The sequence below is a fragment of the Schistocerca gregaria genome, chromosome 11 (assembly GCF_023897955.1).
Source record: "Schistocerca gregaria isolate iqSchGreg1 chromosome 11, iqSchGreg1.2, whole genome shotgun sequence".
In the NCBI taxonomy this organism is placed as follows: Eukaryota; Metazoa; Arthropoda; class Insecta; order Orthoptera; family Acrididae; genus Schistocerca; species Schistocerca gregaria.
Window position 1 is genome coordinate 53951690 of NC_064930.1, and position 16443 is coordinate 53968132.

The window sequence follows — 16443 nt, forward strand, 5'->3', positions numbered from 1 at the left end:
ACTGAGCGCAGAACAGTATAACCGTCAGTGCCTACGCGATAACAGTTTGAGGCAATTGTCGGTAAAATACACTAAACAGGAGCACAAAACAGCACGGAAACTAAAAGTAACAAAATTCGCAAAGCTATGTGTGCCTACACGGAATCACGAAACAAAGTATAGTGCCAATATTAAAACATTAGCTAAACAGGAAGAATGTCGTAGGAGGAGTTAAAACAATACAGCAGATGGACATGGCTGGCTGACTGCAAGAATAAAAGAAGGATGTTGAACCCACTCTGCAACACACTCAAACCTCTAATCTAGAAGCTTATGCCACAGTCCATACACGTAAGAAAATTTTAAAACTTGAGCCATACTCATCTCATCATTAGCTGCAAATATTGGCTTCTGCCTTCGCATCACAATACGAAACGCTCTGCCCTCGCATCACGGTGTTAAAATTGTCTGTTAAAATATGACGTGCAGAGATCTGCATTCCTCATCCCATAACTGCACAAACTTCCTACGGAGTGCAGAAACGACAGCCTGCAGGGGAACAGGACACTGAGCCATATTCTGCTTTCTGCAGCCTTCATCGGCAGCCTGATCGGCCTGTTCATTTTCCCATATCCCTACACAACCAGGCACTCAGCATAATGACACCTGCTTTGCCCACCATCGGAGCAAGTATATAGTCGGTCGTATACCGTATTAGTGTCAGGAACTCATTTCTGAGAGTATTTGTATGGAGTGTAGCCATGTATGGAAGTGAAATATGGATGATAAATAGTTTGGACAAGAAGAGAATAGAAGCTTTCAAAATGTGGTGCTACAGAAGAATGCTGAAGATTAAATGGGTAGATAACATAACTAATGAGAAGGTACTGAACAGAATTGGGGAGAAGAGGAGTTTGTGGCACAACTCGACAAGAAGAAGGGACCGGTCGGTAGGACACGTTCCGAGGCATAAAGGGATCACCAATTTAGTATTGAAGGGCAGCGTGGAGGGTAAAAATCGTAGAGGGAGACCAAGAGATGAATACACTAAGCAGATTCAGAAGGATGTAGGTTGCAGTAAGTACTGGGAGATGAAGAAGCTTGCACAGGATAGAGTAGCATTGAGAGCTGCATCAAACCAGAAATGGAATATACAGTGTACTATTTTTCTTAAAATTTGTCAACTCTATAATAAGTCTGGGCCTCTGTAGGAGCCAATGTGGAAATCCGCTCCAAACCTGTTGTAAAACATTAAGACCTCCTCCTAAAGGCAATTCTGTGCGCGAATCCCATACGGCATAATTGACTGTTACGAAAAAGCCTTTCTGATGGAGGCCGAGCAACGGAATGGTATGGTATGCACGTGTGTACGGTACGAACGGTATTCTAGAAGCCTAGTGCAACGTACGTAGCGGCCGCCTGATGCGAAGTGGCGGTCCACCAGCCTCTGCACAGAGGTTCGGTACGGGGCCTGTTCTGAATGCCCTATTGGCCGACCGGATCCCTTCACAGTGCACCGAGCCCGACACCTTCAAACAGGAGGGTCTCAGACCCGTACACCCATAATGTAGCCGAGATCGACAGAGGCTCTGTAAAACCGGAGCAGACGAGTCCTGTCTGCTTCCCTCGTAAAGTGGCCAAAACATTTTAAAATACTTACAGCCTTAAGAGGGACTTTTTTCAGGTTCTCAATATGTGGGAAGTGTGTAAGTTTACAGTCAAATATGATGCTCAGAAACATTGCCGTGTCTTTAAAATTGAGACCAGTGTTCCACAGCCTCAATTCAGTAAAGTTTAAAATGGAACGAGAACAATTAAAAAGAACACACGCGGACTTCTCGGTCGAAAACTTAAAACCGCTCTTCTCCACCATTTGGCCGAATGTCAAAGAGTTAGTCGCAGCTGACGAGCTGTCGTCGAAAGGCTGGAAGGAGAACAAAGCACGAGGAAGTCGTCAACAAACAGAGAAAACCGGATGGGACTTTTCACTACTGACACAATGCTATTAAAGCTACGGCAAAGACAGTCACTCTCAAAACACTGTCTCGAAGAATAGCAGTATCCCACACGTGGCAATCCTACATGACGTCGCTGGCTCAGTATCTACAATACTGTAATGAAAGGACAGAATAAAAATGGGAAGCCATCCACGAAATCCCCATTTGTGAAGCAGCTCGAGAATAATATGCCTCCGAGTAGTACCGTACGCCTTCTCGACGTCAAAAAATATACCCGGAAGGTGATGCCTGTCCAGATGCTTCTTGTACAGCCACCTACAGGGCGGCTAGGTTATCGAAGGTGGAACAATACCGTAAGCCTTTACAAATGTCTGCCTGTGTCTGTGTATGTGCAGATAGATTGTGTGTGTCCGCGCGTGCATACCTGTCCTTTTTTCCCCCCTAAGGTAAGTCTTTCCGCTCCCGGGACTGGAATGACTCCTTACCCTCTCCCTTAAAACCCACATCCTTTCGCCTTTCCCTCTTTCCTGATGAAGCAACCGTTGGTTGCGAAAGGTTGAATTGTGCGTGTATGTTTGTGTATCAACCTGCCGGCGCTTTCATTTGGTAAGTCACATCATCTTTGTTTTTAGATATATTTTTCCCATGTGGCATGTTTCCCTCTATCATATACATAGCTTTACATAAAAAGTATCATATAGAGCAGTTGTGCAGCATAATGGTTACAGTACAAACCTCATAGCAAGACAACATGGGCTCAAACCTTGCTAAGAATCTTTATCAAATTAATTTGGTCATTATTTTTATTCTAGCAGTGGGTTCAAGTTTAATTTCTGTTCAGTTGTCACATTTTAATCACCGTGTTAACTTTTTTGATAGCTCTTATTTCTTCTTCCCATCATTCTTTTTCCAGCTGTGAACTTGCATGTGAATGTAACGAATTACTTTTTCTTTGTCTACTATGATATTTAAAAATCTGAAAATGCTGATCTACACGGTAAAAAACGAAAGATGAAATAATCTATTTATATGTGCAATTTTATCAAAAATGTAATTTTTGCTACACAATGATCATCATCTTGGACAGTAATTGTGTTACAAACATTTACTACACTACGGACAAAATAATGCAGATGAAGATTTAAACGGAAACAGTGATTATAAGTAAAACAAAATTTAAGGAAAATAAGAAATAGTAATATCGAATAATGAATGCAGTAACATGGTCGAAAATATACAATGATGGAAGAAGTAATTAATGTTAGTGCATGGACATAATTAAAATAACATTCAGTAAGATGCCAAGTAGAAAAAGAATCGTACAAAGAAGAAAATGAGAGCAACTGAAGAAACTAACAAGGTGATTAAAATGATGTGACAAAGGAATAGAAATAAAAAAATCCATTTAAACTAATTATCTGAATAAAACTAATGATCAAAATTATTTTGATGAACATTCCAAAATAAAAAATTTCGCAGCACCTGACGAGATTTGAACCCACAAACTCATGTATTTGAGGCTTGCACTTCGATTACTACACTACTGTGTAATACTTCTTTTTTTAATTATTGTGGAAACTTTTTCCTTGTCAATTATTCACAAACAAGGGCCTGCAATGTCAATCATCTGCAGCGTATAACACCTGGAACCGGGTCAACAGAAGCGTCTGATTTCACCTGTCTCATTTTAGCCATGACGCAAGGGTGTTATGTATGACATCATTATGGTGTGGAGTTGGTTGTATTCGTAGATGTCATCTTGTGTCTGTTGGTGATAAGTAATTTGTTTTGTTTTTTGGGACTGTTTGTGGTAATGTTGTGTGTATTTATTGTGTATTGAATGTCTTAATTTACACAGGGATGTTTGACTTTTGAATTTATGTTGTAATTTTGGTTTTTGTAGTTGTAGGTTTTTTCATACCAATAGTTGTGGTCGACCTATAAAGGTCAAGGGTAATGACAGATCCAAATTTTTGTAGTTTTATATGTAGGTACTGGTGTTTTGGCATCGTCAGCCGTAGTCAAGGGAAATGTCTGACTCCAATTTCCGTAATTTTTGCTGTAGGCGTTGGGGTCTTGGACTCGTCAGCTGCGGTTGACCTATATAGGTCAAGGGCAGTGTCCAATTCCAATAGATTTTGTAATTAATTTTTTTGTTCGTCTTTTGGTGTGTCTTGGAATCATGATTTTTTTTCCTGTTATATTTAGCTTGTCCCCTCCCAAAAATATGTGCGTCAAAGCAGATGTGTGGAAATTGACACTTCTGTAATCCCCTGGAATCTTAACCTACATCAGTGCATAGACGGTTTCAGAAAGTCCATCTCCCATCAATGGGGACCTCTCCTTGTTAGCATAATTTATTAAATTAAAAAAAAATTAATGTAAAAATACTTAAGTGCAGCCTGTAATTTTCATTACAGAAATAAAGCAAGATGACTAGTTTTGGTTGCTTTCTACAACCATCTTGATATCATTTGAAGAAAAGAATATAATACACCTTCAAAAAGATCATTAGCTACAGTCACGCAATGATATGCAAGCATATAATGGATAACAAGACTATGGCAGTCTGCAGTTCAAAGCCTCATCATGAGTGAGCCACTTTATAACCCACACCACAATGCCTCCGCTACTTGCACCTTGCGAGTTATGGTTTACAATCTGGCTCACTCACCATGAAGCTTTTAACTGCATACTGCCATAATCTTGTTCGTGGTACGAATGCATGTCATTGTGTGACTAACTAATGATTTTTTTGAAAGCATATTCAAATTTAATGATCTGAACGATCTACAGACGGTTGTAGAAAGGAAACGAAGTTAGTCATCTCACTTTAACTGTACAATGAAAATTACAGCCTAGGCATTAAAAGTTTTCTTACTCTTTTTTGCTTCAAAAATGCAGCACCACATTCAAAATGTTTACTGTCGCTTTTGGCAAATCTACTATGAATGTGAGAAGAGTTTACATGAGGTATAAATGATTCAAAGAGGGTTGAGAAGACATTTAATATGATGGCTGCGCTGGTCATCCTAGCAAATCAATTGCTGATGACAATGTGGAAGAAGTAAAGAAGTTCGTTCTCGAAAATTTCCGAATCACCATCAGAGAGGGTGATGATGATGTTGGCATAACCTTTAGCTCGTGCCCAGCAATTTTTTCGGATGTTCTGGACATGAAATTGAAGACCCAAGACTGAAAAGAATTCAACAAGTCTGATCACGTCTGAAAGTTCTTCTCACCGTTTTCTCCAATTAAATGGGATAGTGAATCACGAGATCCTGTCTTAACGTCATATGGTCAATAGGCAAGTTATGCTCCACTTGTGTGGAGCAATCCAAAGGAAACTACTAGAATTGTGGCAAAACCACTCGCGCTCACACCCAATGCTTGTTCGTAATTTTTTTTTTTGGGGGGGTGGGGTGGGGGGTGGAACAAACCTATTATGTTGGCTCAGACACCGTATTTCCCAGGCATGCCCCCTGCAGCTTTTTCCTATTCCCAAGGCAAAAAATTGTGAAAGCATGTCATTTTGCCACCACGGATGACAGAAAAACAGAATCACTGAAGGAGCTGAATACTATAACAAAACATGAGTTCCAGAAATACCCCCAAGATTGCAAAAATTGCTGCCACAGGGGTATTACATCTGCAAAGGTTTGCTGTTGATGATGATGAATAAATATTCTTTAAGAAAAACAAAAATTCTCATTACTTTTTGACCACATCCCATATCTGAGGCTACAGTACACATTAGTCTATCATGGCTGTAGTATTTTTGTGTTGAGATTTGTTGGCTTTGCCAACGCACAACCAAAATTTCACATTACATCCTATTCTACACTACAGGTTAGTCTGTCAGCTCGTCTAGATCTCTCTTTTTTCCCCCTTCTCCAGTCACTAAAGAAATATGAAAATCAGTACTAAATACCCAACCTTAAAATTCAAAATAATCAAAGTGAAAGTTTATTCTGCCATCCACCTCACAGAAAATAAATGCAATAACTTTGTATCCTCTGCAAAAAGAAATAATTAGATTCAGCGATTTTCACTTCCTATCGTACATTATCACCCAACTGGCTAGGCCCGACATCAACGTTTAGTTAACGTCAGCACACAATGCAACATACACTTTCACTATGAGTGATATTTAGCTGCTTGCAATCAAATTACATAAGTTATGAAGGTGGTGCATACATTTTGAGAGCTATTTATAAACAGTATAATGTAACGTCACTGTGAAATGAGTATTCTGACAGTGCGGTCGGCAGGCTCACCTCCGTATTGGCATAGTAGGTGCTCCAGGCGGCGCGCAGGGACTGCTGGCCACCCAAGTCCCACATGATAAAGTGGATGTTCTTCCAGACCACCTCCTCGACATTGGAGCCGATTGTGGGACTCGTGTGCACCACCTCGTTCATCAGGTACTGGTACAGGATCGTCGTCTTGCCCGCATTGTCCAGGCCCACCATCACAATCTTGTGTTCTACAAACCACACAATCTCAGTTTCCTTTGATATGGCAGTCTATCACTTACAAATGAATGCTCTCTACAATAAGTTGAAAAACATCTCCTTTTACTTTCTGTGTAATATTAGTCATCATAATAAAATGAAAATAAACATCTCTATTGCACAGACATAAAAACATACAAGGAAATATTTACGGGATATGACACGTGATTGGCAATGACCTCGAGGGAAGCGTCCCAGCATTTGTCATATTATTTTGGGAATCCTCAGAAAACCTCAACAGAGACGGTTGAAAAGTGCAAATTCCATCAGTCTGAATATGAAGTACACTGTCTCATTCGGTCGGTATAATGTTCTTTCGATTACACACAATTTTCACAATTTTAAACAATACACACAGCAACATCTAAACTCAAACATATAAAAAAAAAAATCAGAAACACCATGTATGTAACATAACTCACTTCAATTAAGATACTCTACCAATTGCTTGAACTGTTTACTATAGAATTCCTGCTGCTGACTCTCTGAATTCATTGTTTTTCAGTGTACCAGGGTGAAGAGCAATAATGGTTTGTGTGTGTGTGTGTGTGTGTGTGTGTGTGTGTCAGTGGGCACATGCGCAAGGGAGGGAATGCATTTGAGTGGCACATGCTAAGCTACAATTTTAACGCTTTAACCACTTTTGCTCTGCCAGTGGTCACTGCTGGACAAAGAACAAGCTGCAAGTGGTGACATAACATTCCTGTTGTTTAGGTGACGTAAGTACTTCTGTGATAGTGTCAACAATAGAAAGGTGATAACTGACCGGCCTATCTCCATGGAAAACTTTTCCAAGCTCGCAAACGCAACAAATCTAACAGTAGAGGTCTCATATCTCTTCACGTGTTGTAAATACTATCAACCTGTTTGAAACAGGAAAGAACATGAAATACGTCAAATCAAAATGGAGAAATAACAAACAGAAAGAACCCCATTAAATCCAGTTACAAGAGTAGTGGGAAACATCTTGAGTACATCACATTTTAAAAGAATCTTGGATTAACACCATGAAGCTGTGTGAAATGAGAATCAGGTAAAAACAGTCTCAGGGAAGATACATTTGTTTGAAGGGTTCTGGGAAAGCCCAGTGCATCTCAAAAGATAACCACACATGCAAGATGCTAGTGTGACCAAATTTTACATTATTGTTGTGTTTGGAATCCTTTAAAGTAAGAATGAAAAAATCATTAAACTAATTTACACATGCACTGACGGAATTGTTGCAGGCTAATGTAGCTCTTATGCAATTTTAACAAACACGCTTGGGGAACTTAAATGGGAAAGCTTGGAAGAAAGAGGACCTGTGCCTTATTAATTAACTGGGTCAATCCAGGTTACACGCATTCAAGAAACACTGTGCAACAATTTTGCTGTCATCCCTTAACATCTCACAAAGGAATTATGAGAGTAAGATCAGAGAGCTTACACAACATCTCCAGGTGCAGGTCATTTAACAGCTGACATGCAACCACTACAGCTGTTACCTGAGCACGAAAAAAAAAATTATTTAAATATCTAGAATGTTACAACTAGAAGAAAAAAAAATGAAAGATGACAAACTGAGAATGCTGGTCAAATACGGATATAAAATAATAACAAAATAGGTAATACAAAATTGCCTAACTTGCCACTAGCTTTGATCCCATAAACAATGTTGCAAGATCAAACATGACAACAAACATCTCAGGCAGTTACTAATTTAAATAACTTAAGCAACTTTCGTTAATGGATAAAACAAACTATTGTGATGACATGAAAACATGATCAGCATTCTGACAAAATTGTGCTAAGTACTAAGGGTGTTTCTTTCCGTGTACTTACGCTAATGTTTATAAATTACTAGTGCATGACGTAAAAGGTGTAAAGAAGTGCTGAACGTAACCCACAATAGTTAACAGCTGGTGATATGTAGCTAACTACTACTCATAGAGTAAAAATAAACAAACAGTGTGCCAAATGGCTCTCTTTCCCTTACCTTCATTTCCAAACAGGCTCCAAATTTTAGAAAACAGCAGCCCCATTGTTCTATCACGCAGGGTTATACAAAAAAATGGAACTTGATAAACAATCACCAGCCTATTGCCATCGCAATATGGTACGTCGACGAAAAACCACGTAAACCGTTATAAAAATACTCACTTTCACTCAATGCCACTGGCGACTGGTATCTCTCATACATCAAACAAGTACTATGAACTTACGTAAATTTAACAAGTTACAGTTTCTAACCTAACATGATAATGAATTAACCATAAATAAAGCTGGCAGGCACTATCGATTCCAACACCTTCTTTACTTGTCGGACACGGAATTGCCATTTACTCCAGTTTCCACAACCTATGTGTAAAGTAGGCCATTTGTTACAGTTAAATGACCATGAAACATGAGGTCTGCGAAAAGGTGTTGTACTATCTATAAAACGGCTTATACATCACAGAATCGTTAGCATAATAACAATGTCGATGACTTCTTGACGCTTAGAGCGGTGACTAATAAAGGCTTCATATGGTGCACTTAATCTCATTTAAACGTCACTCTCCCAGTAAAAAATACTATCACTCCCACAGCCTTTCTCTTGTTGATTCTCACTGTGACGTCACGCAATCAGATTTCGCTTGCACATAGGAAGAAACCTCTGATTGGTCAAGGCCGCCAGCATTGTGCGACTAACGTTATCGATAACGAATGCGGAAGAGAACTATCGATACGGTAGAATATCGAATGAATAGTGAGTTCTGAGTTGTGAGTATCGTCGTTATGTCGGTGGAAGGTGATGAATATGAGTTGTATCCTTTTGTAACAACAGCGAAGGCTCATTAATTGATTAAAGTTATAGAGCTCTGTTGTAGAAGTGTAGTCAACTCGTGTACTGAAAGTTGGACCTGCCAATGCGATTATGTGGCGCTACGTTGTTCGGTAATCGGAATCGGGCCGAATGAATCCCTTGTTTACATGTTGGCATTCAACTCACAAATCATGTGCAGCAATTACAGAATGAATTAATGTAATTTATTTCCATGATAAAGTAGTTCTTTTTCCTTAAATAATGCTCTGCAGACAAGTCGATATTCCGTTTCTAGCGAAACGACACGCTGAAATAGCACACAAGGTCCTAAGAGTGGATCTAGAGCCTGCCAGAAGCAAAGTGAAAAAGATTTTTTCTATCAACGAAAATGTTTTATCTATGTGAGTTCCCTTTCTTCGAAGTTAGCAGGACAATCATTACCATGTTTCGTTTACGGTGAAGGTTATACTGTTACTTTTATTTTGCAGTAAAGTGAGGGCGCCAGAAGTAAGGAATCTGAGGGTGTGCATGACGAATTTTTTCGAGAGTCTCCTCTCAGTAGTTGAGACAATTGAAGAATTCGGGGAAGAAAACAGTTAAGACATTAACACTGAAGAGGTGAGAGGGAATAACATCTTCAAATAGGCCTATCCTATTTATAACTTAAAAAAAAATCTCTAGCGTTTGTTTAGGTTTGTTCAATTTTAGTTAGTTATTAATAATTTTATTCTAATTAAGCTTTGATCATGTTGTGAATGAATATTACTTTCCTTTATTATTAAACAAATGTATATGAAATTTTATTGTTCACGTTTCTGTGTAATATGGACAAAGAAAATCTGTATTTCTTGATATTGTGTAGCTCTTTTACTTGCAAAACTTTGGACCTATCTTCTGGAGGAGATGAGGTGAACATTCACCTTTTTATGAGCAAACATTTCGAAGACATACACAAGACTATTGTATGTCACTGTTAAACGTACATTGATGTATTTTTCATATGTGCATTTTAAAACGAAATTTAGTTACTGTCACATGTTTGTCACCTAAATGCATACCTTATGTCAGCAGGAAAAGCTAGCAGTTGATAATTGTTCAGCCTTTCCATGAGGGATGTATAGGACATTATAGGCTATATATTTTTAAAACCTTGGCTCCTTTCTGGAATCCAAACTTTTATTACTTGGTAAAAAAGATCACTGGGCGATTTTAGTAGTTCACTGTTATTCTCTGCAAAAAAAAAAAAGCAAGATTTGTGTGATTTATGTACACATTAAAACTAATGTAACTAGTACAAGAACTTGAAGCCTCAAAAACTGTACATAGCACATCTTAATGTAGGGCCATTTATAAATTTAAATTTCTGAAACAATAAATGTTATGCACAGGACAGGTAAAGTGATGGACAGGATGTGCCTGATGATTGTCCCTCCAAAATTATATTAAATGCTTTCCAAATGGCTAAAACTGTATAAAGTGGCAGTAGCAACAGAAATAAAGCTGCAGTGTAATGTCTTAAAAACAGCTGAAAAACTAAATTAAACCATAGACACAAAATTTGTTGTAAAAGTTATCAAACTTGAACCTCCCCCTTCCCCTGTTGTACAACAGGAGAATAAATTATTTTCAACACTTGATCATTCCTGTAGTATGTTCAATCTATTTACGGACACCAGTTACACTGGCCTGGAACATGTGTCTGGAGCAATGCTGATGCTCTGACTGCTCGAACCACTTCACTAGGATAATTCTTTTCCGTCGTAAGTCACAGCAACTCATTTCCCAGATGCATTATCTGTGTTGACTTGTACAGCAGTCATTAATATCAGTGCTATTTTGAATCTCAGGAACTTGACAGCGTAATCATCTTACTCTTCCTAAGAGTAAATTTCATATATTCTTACTCGGTTTTAGGGCTCTGTACCTCAATTGGTAAAAGTGGAGGGTCAACAGAAGCATCCGATCCCACGCGTCGGCTTTGACCCGTGACATAAGGGTGTTGTCGTGTGTGACGTCATGGCGGCACAGAGTTTGGTTTGTTAGTGTTGCGTGTATGTAGAGGTTGTCGTGTTGTGGTTTGTTGTGCTCTCTCGTGATATGTTCAGGGTTTTCGTTTGTGTGATGTAATGGGCTCAGTTTGCATTTGCACATTATCTAGAATTGTTCGGGTGTCGGTGTGTTTGTAGCGGAATTCGTTTCAGTGAGTTAACGATTTTGTGTGAAGGTTAATTTAGTGTTGTTCGCTGTACGTCATGTGGTAATTTTAGTAAAATTAATCGGTTGTTGTTTTTGTTCAGGAATGGATATGACAGATAAAATTAACAGTGCGCAGGTCAAGGGAAGTGTTCGATCCCAATGTGTGGCTGTGTATGTTGGTATTGGTATCGGGAGATGTTCCTGATCTATATAGGCCAAGGGAAGTGTTGGATTCTAATTTATGGGATAGGGAGCTGCTGTTGAGCTATATAGGCCAAGCAAAGTGTCCAATTCCAGATGATATTGTGTGTAGTGGTATTTGAGGAGTTTTGTGATGTCCTTTTTTTTATGGGAGTGGGTGTCTGAATTTGTGTATATTTAGTTTGCCCCCACCCAAAAACACCCCATTTCCCGCACCTGTCTCGTTAGTGTCATTAGGCTTTTTGTGGAAAGTGTGTGTGTTTGTTTTTCCATGTATTTTTGTCCTCATAATGTGTACGTAACGACTTTATATGCGCCATATTGGAATCGTGGTTTATGGTCGTTTCTGCCATATTTGTGACGTCATGGGTCAAAGCAGATGGACGGAATCGGACGCTTCCGTATTTCCAAAATGAAACCCATTTGTGTAGGTTTGCATTGTCGTCATCCTGTCTGTTACGAACCCTTTTTTTTCACATGAATGGATGGGTGTGTCTGGTTAAAATTTGTCACATACTAAAGCCTACACTTCCTTGGCTGTGTAAAATATTTAACGTTGTAAGTCACTGCAGTCAAAGGTACAGCCATTTGTGTCACATACTTTGACGATCTAACTCGCTATTGGGTAGTTCCCATTGATGTAGCATCACAAAGTTGAGGAATTAGCAAGGTTTCACGATGCAAGTAAAAGAAAAAAAATCTGAAAATTGGGTATTTGCAGTTATGTCACAAAAAAGGTGATTTGTTATCTATTTGTCTGCCCGTCTGTGAAGACCTGTTTTCCTCAGGAATTGAAAGCTGCATTGCATACTAAGACATATGCTAGATAATGTAAGAAATTGAAGCTCACTCAGTGCAATCAGAAGACATGGCCATTTGCGACACGTATTTTGATACTCGCAGACTCTTACATAAAAACTTATAGGGCATTTCTCACTGACCTAGAATCGTAAAATTTCACAAGAAGCAAGGTTTCACAGTACAAGTCAAGGGGAAAAAATCTGAAAATTGTTAATCAGTAATTATCACATGAAAAAATATTTTTGTCTTTTTTATTCATCTGTCTGTTTGTTCTTCTGTTAACGCTCCTTTTTCTCAGGAACGGGTAGACTTATATATTTTGACACTCGCAGAATTGCTTGTCAAAACTTCCGTTTGACCTTGTAACATGAAATTTGGCGAGAAGCACGGTTTCACTGTACAACCAAAGGAAAAAAAATTCAAAAATTGTTAAATTGTAATTATTGCATGTAAAAATTCTCTCTTTGCCTTTAGCACCAGCATATTCAGCACCCATCAAAAGCATAATAGAAAAGTGTTAATGTTTGCAAACATAAAATGATACCTGTATGTACACTGTAGTTGTGTTGTAGTAAGTAAATGGAGAATATTTTATTAAATCTTCTGTCTCCTACAGATCCCCTACTCATTTCCTTTTATATGTCCAGTCTAGTCTCGTGAACTATCATAGAGATCTTTACATAGTTGATTCCACAGATGGCTGAAGTGCCTATATATCATTAAATTTGCAGAGAACCCTCAGTGTACAAGTCATACACACACTTGCGCCCCGCTTCCCCCCTCCCTTTTCTTTTTTAAAAGCTCCAAGTTATATTGTCTGATAAAGTGGCTGGACTGAGGTCTGGGCACATTTGACACTGAGCCACTGCTTAGAAAGCGTTTGTTCATCTTTTAGTGCTGTTTCTGTACTTATTAAAAGAATTGAGGTACGTTTTATTTCTTCTTTTGCTCTATCAAATAATTCCTGGTGGTTAGACACTGTACTGGCGAGACATCACTCATTACGAACCTGTTTTAATGTTTCCATCAGTTGATCTTTCTCTGCGGGAATTTGCAAAAGAGAGAGTGGGGGGGGGGGGGCAGTGGAGCTCTGCACTAGTCATGTCTTGAATAGCATGATGGGCTCACAACAAATTTATTTGTAAATTTGGATGTTGCCGCATATTTGTCATGTGTAAGGTGGTCACTACTGCAAAAGACTGCTCTGTAATTCCAGTTCAAGCACATGCACTCAAGATAGTCACTTGTTTGTAACAGTAATGTGCTGACTGTATTTCGTACTGGGAAACCAATGAGTAGTCTGCAGGACATTCTGTTGCAGTGGTATTTGGATTTTTCTTTTTAGACTACACATCTTGAAAATTGTGTGTGTGTGTGTGTGTGTGTGTGTGTGTGTGTGTGTGTGTGTGTGTGTGTGTGTGTGTGTGTGTGTGTCTTGAATACTGTAACCTGATCTTTAATTTCTGAACTCATTTCGTGGAGAGGATCACTTTCTTTCAAAAGGACTATCTTTTTATTTCTCCTCTTCCACTACGTCCATTTTACAGACTGGTTACTGGCAACTGAGGAACTGATAAAGATCAGGGATATTATCAGAAATAAGACACACTATTTATAGCCTCTAGCAGGTAATTAAAGTTAGCATGATATTGAAACACATATACATTAAGTGGAGTATCTGAAACAGCCAGTACACAAATGGGATGAAGCTTGTAAAAGAGAGACTTCTTTATGACAATTTCTGTTTCTTGTTTAAAGACTTCAGATGCCTGTTTAACAGAAAGCAACATATACATCTTCTGGTGAACCTCGAGTTTCCCTGTTTTGAAGTTATTTACAGACTTTGTGCCTTGTTTTCCTGCTGATTGCATAATAATTAAAGGTGCATCTCTAGTAAGTTAGTTCCAATGAGCAATCAGTAAAACAAAAATGTTGCTAAGTAAAAAATTGTAATATTTACAATATTATGAAAAAAAAGATTGCTATTGACCATGTAGTGGAGATGTTGAGTTGTTGTTGTTGTTGTTGTTGTTGTTGTGGTCTCCAGACTGGTTTGATGCAGCTCTCCATGCTGCTCTGTCCTGTGCAAGCTTCATCATCTCCCAGTACCTACTGCAACCTACATCCTTTTGGATCTGCTTAGTGTATTCACCTCTTGGTCTCCCTCTACGATTTTTACCCTCCACACTGCCCTCCAATACTAAAATGGTGATCCCTTGATGCCTCAGAACAAGTCCTACCAACCGATCCCTTCTTCTAGTCAAGTTGTGCCACAGACTTCTCTTCTCCCCAATCCTATTCAACACCTCCTCATTAGTTATGTGATCTACCCATCTAATCTTCAGCATTCTTCTGTAGCACCACATGTCGAAAGCTTCTATTCTCTTCTTGTACAAACTATTTATTGTCCTAGTTTCACTTCCATACATGGCTACACTCCATACAAATACTTTCAGAAACGTCTTCCTGACACTTAAATCTATACTCGATGTTAACAAATTTCTCTTCTTCAGAAACGCTTTCCTTGCCATTGCCAGTCTACATTTTATATCCTTTCTACTTCGACCATCCTCAGTTATTTTGCTCCCCAAATAGCAAAACTCCTTTACTACTTTAAGCGTCTCATTTCCTAATCAAATTCCCTCGGCATCACCCGACTTAATTTGATTACATTCCATTAACCTCGTTTTGCTTTTTTTTATGTTCATCTTATATCCTCCTTTCAAGACACTGCCCAGATAAACACAACACATTACTGCTAAATAAGTAAGATTATAGCCAAAGGGGTTCTTCTTACATAGACAACACCCACCCCACGCCCAAATGCTACTCGCACCCATGTGACACTGTCTGTGGTTGCCGAGGCCAGACCTGGCAGACAGAGACAGTGGTCACGTGTGTGCAAGTTGTGTTTGCATGAATGTGCTCGTGTGTACTGTCTACTTCAGGAGCAGCCTTTGGCCTGAAGCTTACTTATTTAGCGGTCTTTTTGTTGTGCCTGTTTGTAATTCAGCATCCCCACTATATGGTGAATAGCAATCTATCCTTTTCATAACATTGTCATTATTCCAGCCTGGATTTTCCTTTGTTTGATATTGGAATATTTACATAGGTTCACTGGCTACTTCTCAACATAGTTGCTATTGTCGAGACATCTATCGTAATGGTGGATCGTCAGTTATGTGCCACAGGTGTTTGCCGCCAATGTCGAGTGTCACAAAGTCACTTCTGTCTGCAGCTCAATGTCTTCGTGCAAACATTCTCCTACCAGAAAAAAAACTTCACCAAATGGAAGAGATGAGTCACTTGGAGTGAGGTCGAGACTGTAGTGTAGGAGGTCAAACACCTCCAAACGGATTCAATACATTTTTTGTGACATCGGATGTACGAGATCTTGCGTTGTAATGAAAAAGCTTAAAGCCTCTCAGCAACGTCCCAGATCTCTCATTCTGGATTGCAGTTCTCAGATGTCGATGTCTGTCTATGCCTATCGGTATTTTTGGCCTCCCCTCGTGATGAAAACTAGCACTGGATGACATCACATCAATCCCAGAAGCCTGTGTACACAACGTTTTGACAAAGATTGCCCCCTTTCGAATTTGATCTTCACAGACGCCAATGTATGGATTGTCATTCTGTTTCCGGTGTGACGTGCGGTACCTGCATTTCATCCCCAGTGACGACACGTATGAGAAAGTAGTCACCTTTCTCTGCTTACCGCTGTAGGAATGTCAGTGCTGTGGCCAGACATATGGTTTTGTGTTCACCTGTCAGTCACCTCGGCACCTATCTCGCACACACTTTATGAAAACTGAGTCGCCGGTAGTCAATTTTGGTCGACAGCAGCGTCTGGAGCAACTGACAGTAAAGTTCTGAAATTGTGGAGTGCCGGTTTGGCACAATTGCGTTCTGCACATTCTGTTGTCACCGGACAGTCAGCCACTACGGCCTTTGTTGCAAGTATCTGTCCATCCTCCAGCGAATTCTCCCCCCCCCCCCCCCCCTCCCC

The 16443-nt window shown here is 39.4% G+C and overlaps 2 protein-coding genes across 3 annotated transcripts in view; one reads left to right on the forward strand and one right to left on the reverse strand.

Annotated features, from left to right (window-relative positions):
* The window catches only part of LOC126295281 (ADP-ribosylation factor-like protein 5B), a 40031-nt gene extending 30536 nt beyond the window's left edge, over window positions 1-9495 (reverse strand). The window contains exons 1-2 of the mRNA XM_049987710.1: window positions 8427-9495; window positions 6215-6423 (exon numbers count right to left, since the gene is read on the reverse strand). Of these exons, the coding sequence (XP_049843667.1) occupies window positions 6215-6423; window positions 8427-8472 (255 nt within the window). The 5' untranslated portion in view covers window positions 8473-9495. The remainder of the gene's footprint in view (window positions 1-6214; window positions 6424-8426) is intronic.
* Window positions 9496-9764: 269 nt separating this feature from the next.
* The window catches only part of LOC126295282 (phosphatidylinositol N-acetylglucosaminyltransferase subunit P), a 41408-nt gene continuing 34729 nt past the window's right edge, over window positions 9765-16443 (forward strand). For both annotated transcript variants that reach the window (XM_049987712.1, XM_049987711.1), the window contains exon 1: window positions 9765-9854. The gene's annotated coding sequence lies outside the window, so the exon portion shown is untranslated. The remainder of the gene's footprint in view (window positions 9855-16443) is intronic.